Consider the following 4,371-nt stretch of genomic DNA (forward strand, 5'->3'; position numbering starts at 1 on the left):
GCAACTAGTCTTGTTTAATGGAGACAGTAGAGACAAATCCCTTCATCTTTGCCAGGAGGCCCGGCCCTGCCTGCTAACTCAGCCCCTGGGCACTCTTGGAGAGGCAGGGATGGGGGGGGGGGGCGTGTGGAGTTCACTACAAAGGGCGAGGGGTGCTTGGTGTGGGGGTGAGGACGCCCGAGTGCAGGGCAGGGGGGTCGCCCTCCCCCACCTCTCTCCACACTGGTCATAAATAAAACTTCACAGTAATAAAGGAGCGCCCGCTGCCTGGGTAGGCCGAGCAGGCCGGGTTCTGACCGGGGGTCCGGCCTGGGGGAGGGGGAGACGGTGGGGTTGGGGGGGGTGTCCCTGGGCTTGGGCTGTGGTAAGGCAGCACCAGGACTTGTGGGGGTCGGGTGGGGGGGTGGGGCTCTGGCCTGGGTCAGGCGGGGGAGGGGGGTGGGGGGGGTTTGCAGCCCGCGCTGAGGTAGATGGAGAGGGTGGCCAGGCACGCTTGCGGGACCTGAGAGGGCGCAGCTGGGAGCGGCTGGCTCCCTAGGGACCCCTCTCCCGGGAGACTCCCCTCCCGGGGGGTGGGGGGCTGGGGCGCGGGGGGGGGGGGGGTGCCCTGTGAGCCTGCACGGGGGTCCTGAGCTCCTGCTGCAAGAGCGGCCTGGCCCTGGTGTGTGTGTGGGGCGGGGGGGGGGGGAAACTGAGTCACGTCACAGGAAGAGACCTCCTTGTGGATGACAGAGGTGGCCCACTGGTGGGGTGGGGGGAGCCCAACCGGCCCAGGTACCTGAGCGACAGTTCCTGGAGAGGGGGTAGGCCTCAGTGAGCCCAGCTCCCTGCCTTGCCCTCCCCCCGGGGGGTGGGGGCGGGCCGGGTCAGAGCACCTGCAGGCGGCGCGCGCAGGTGAGGTTGCCGTGCACCAGGCCCCACATGGCCAGCAGCTCGGCGGGCAGCAGCTTGTGCACCACCAGCATGGCGCGGTAGAAGCAGGGCTCCCGGTTCATGCGGCTGCCGCGGTCGCGGGAGATGCCGAAGGTCTTGAAGCCCTCGTGGGCCGTGGGCTGCACGCCCAGCACCTCCAGGCACATGCCCAGGAACACGTCGTCGATGGGGTAGAGCTCCAGCGTGTCGCAGGCGCGGCGCAGGCGGCGGGCCAGGCCCCCGGCCATGAGGAAGCCGCCGCCGCCCGCGTAGGGCGGGTAGCTGGCCTTGCCGTAGAGCACGGGCGGGATGTAGTACTTGTTGTCCTTGCGGCGGATGGGCCGCGCGTGGCGCAGCACGTCGCCCACGAACAGGTCCTCGTCGGGGCGCCGGTCGGCCAGGAACTCCAGCAGGTTGGCCGGGTGCACGAAGACGTCGTCGTCGCCCTTGAAGACGAAGGGGACGCGGGGGCAGTAGATGTCCAGCCACTTGAGGAAGTGCACCTCCTTGAGGGTCAGGTTGAAGAAGCTGTCGAGGAAGTCCCACTGCAGGATGTCGCCGTACACGCGGTCCTCGTAGGCCAGCAGCTGCTGGTAGTGGCCGCGCTCCTCCCGCTTGGAGGCGGTGCCCAGCAGGAACAGGGTGCGCACGGCGCCCCGGCCCGCGCCCGCCGACGCGCGCTCGCGGCCCCACGTCTGCCGGATGGCCTCCCGGCGGTCGTGCTGCGTGATCACCGACTTGACCACCACCAGCAGGTACACGTCGCCGCCCGCGCACTTCTCCGGGTGGTTCAGCAGCATGGGGAAGTAGCGGCAGTGGCGGTAGGTCAGGAACTGGCGGAAGTGCGGCTCCAGGCCCTGGAACCAGGCCTGGCGCGTCAGGTTGGTGTTGGCCGTGCAGTTCGCGGCCGTCACGTCCCACGCCCGGGGCCGCCCTCCTCCTCCGGGGGGGGCCTCTTCGTCCGTGGGGGCCACCGCCGCTGCGCCCGTCTCCTTGGGGTCCTTCCAGAAGCCATCGGGGCTCAGCCGCCGTCCGCTGGGCTTCGGAGGGGACCGGGGGGCGTCGGGCCCCGGGGGCGACGGCGGGGGCCGCTGCAGCAGCTGCCCGGGGGCCAGGCCGCGCTGGAACACGGTCACCGCCACCAGCAGGGCCAGCGCCAGGCACGCGCTCCGGGACAGGGTCCTCTTCCTAGGGGGGGAGGGAAGGGTGAGCCCGCGCGCGCCCTGCCGTCCATCCTGGAGGGGTTCCACAGCCCCACGGGGGTCGGAGCGCTCCAGTCTCGGAGGGCTGAGACCCTGAAGGCAGAGTGTTCGAAGCCATGCCCCGACAGCCAAGTCCGGGAGACCGGCCAAAAACAAAGCCAGAGATGGCACCGTGCCGCTCACCGGAGCCGGGGAGGGCGGGGAAGGTGGCACGCAGGAAGCCCTGGGTTCGATTCCTCAGCACCCCAGACACAGAAAAAGGCCAGAAGCGGCGCTGTGGCTCAAGTGGCAGAGTGCTAGCCTTGAGCGGGAAGAAGCCAGGGACAGCGCCCAGGCCCTGAGTCCAGGGCTGACCATGAGGAACAGCGCAGCGAGGGCGCCCAGGCCCTGATTTCGGGTCCCAGGACAGGCACGCGTCCAAAGGAAGTTCCTGCTTTCTCTCCTCCCAAGCGCACCCACCCCACCCCAAGAAGCACGACGACGAGCCTCGCAAAGGAGGCCCCCCCCCCCATGTCTCAATCACACACAGTCAGGGCCACCTCACCAAGCCACATCTTCCCGGAATGGGGCAGACGCGGCGAGGGCCCTGGGCACACAGACAGACCCTGCCCGCCCCCCCCCCCCCCACCATGGCTTCACCCCCAGCTCAACCAGGGCCACTAGGAGGAGGCAGAGCTGGCACTCGGGGTGTCACGGAGTGGAGTGGACCCCAGCCTGGGGTGTGGGGGGGATGTCTCCACAGGAAATGGCAAGCCTTGATGCCTGCCAGCCTCCAGCCTGACCCAAGGCACCCCCAGGAGGAGAAGTGGGGTCCCCAGCCTTCCACCCTGGATGGGGGGGGGCACCTGCTGCGGGGCCAACCCCACTGCACCCCGTGCGGAAACCTGAGCTCTCCCCAGGAGTGGCCCCTCGCTAGGGCCTGCCCCCCTCTAACCGCGGGCCGGCGGAGGGGCGCGGCAGGGCCGGCCGGGGGGACCCGGGTCATCAGGCGCCGGGCTCTGGGGGGCTCTGGGGGGCTCTGGGGTGGACGCTCGGGGCTGACGCCCGGCACGGGGTGGGGGGGGCACCGTCTCCGCCCCGCGGCCCCCGCGCCCCGGTCGGGTCGGGTCGGGTCGGGGTCGGGGAGGGGCGCAGGGTGCGCGCCCCGGGGCCGCCGCGCCCGCCCGCCCCACCTGCCGGAGGACCAGCCGGGATGGGGGGGGGGCGGAGCGGGGGTCCCGCGGGCCGGGGAGGGGAGGGGAGGCCGGAGGGAGCGCCCCGACGCGGCGGCACCCCCCCCCCTCCACCACCACCACCACCGGGATCTGCGAGCCCGGCCGGCCGTCCAGGGGCGGCGCACCGGCTCGCGAGCCCCCGCCGCCCACCTGCGGCTCCGGCGCCGCGCGCGGGGACCCCGGAGCCCCCCGAGACGGCGGGCATCTCCCGCGCACCCGCACCCCGCCCGGGGGCCCCCCACTCACTCACTCACTCACCACAGAGACATGGCGGCCCGGGCCGGGGCGGCGGAGCGGGGCGCGCGGCGGGCGGCGGAGCGGGGCGCGCGGCGGGGAGGCGGCGGAGCGGGGCGCGCGGCGGGAGCCAGGCGGCGGCGGGAGGGAGCCAGGCCGCGCCCCCCCACCCCGCCCGGCTTTCGCGGTCCGGCCCGGGGGCGGGGCCCGGGGCGGCGGCCCAGGTGCGTTAACCCCTTCGGCGCCGCGGGCCTGCGCCGCGCTCCTCCCCACCCCTCGGGGGGGCCGCCCGCCCGGGGTCGCCGCCGCCGGGCTCGCTCACCTCCGCGGGAAGCGAGGGGCTTCCCGGGCCCCGACGCCGCCCACCTCCACGCCCACGGGGCCGCCCCTTCCCTCCTGCCCCCGTCGTCGGGCTCATCCGGGCGGGCGGACGGCGGGACGGAACCTCATCCGCGCCCGCCCGGGGCGCACCGTCCCCCGAGCCGGCTCCCGGGAGCGCCGGGGCGGCGGGGGGGGGGGGGGGGGGGCAGGACCGGCCCAGGCCGGGCCCCGGAGGGCCTCCCGGGTCCCCCCCACCCACCCAAGCCCCCCAGCAGCAACACACAGCAACTCTGTCTGTCTGTCTGTCTGTCTGTCTGTCTGTCCTCTCTCTCTCACACACACACACTGCAAAGGCCTGTTTGCCTCCTCTCGAGATCTGCTTAGGGGACTTGAACTCGGGGCTGGGGTGCTGGCCCTCTCCCACTTGAGCCACAAGCTCCACTTCCAGAGTCCGGGGTGGTTAATTGGAGATAAGAGTCTCACAGACT

General features: G+C 72.9%; 1 protein-coding gene across 1 annotated transcript; it reads right to left on the reverse strand.

Annotated features, from left to right (window-relative positions):
- Nucleotides 1-851: 851 nt before the first annotated feature.
- On the reverse strand, nucleotides 852-3,597 carry LOC125345243 (UDP-GlcNAc:betaGal beta-1,3-N-acetylglucosaminyltransferase 7-like). Its single transcript, XM_048337457.1, has 2 exons — nucleotides 3,587-3,597; nucleotides 852-2,100 (listed from the first exon to the last, which is right to left on the reverse strand). Exons 1-2 carry the CDS (start codon nucleotides 3,595-3,597, stop codon nucleotides 867-869), a joined length of 1,245 nt encoding a protein of 414 aa, XP_048193414.1. The 3' UTR covers nucleotides 852-866.
- Between the last annotated feature and the right edge of the window lie 774 nt (nucleotides 3,598-4,371).

The sequence above is a fragment of the Perognathus longimembris genome, unplaced genomic scaffold (genome assembly GCF_023159225.1).
Source record: "Perognathus longimembris pacificus isolate PPM17 unplaced genomic scaffold, ASM2315922v1 HiC_scaffold_5437, whole genome shotgun sequence".
Classification (NCBI taxonomy): domain Eukaryota; kingdom Metazoa; phylum Chordata; class Mammalia; order Rodentia; family Heteromyidae; genus Perognathus; species Perognathus longimembris.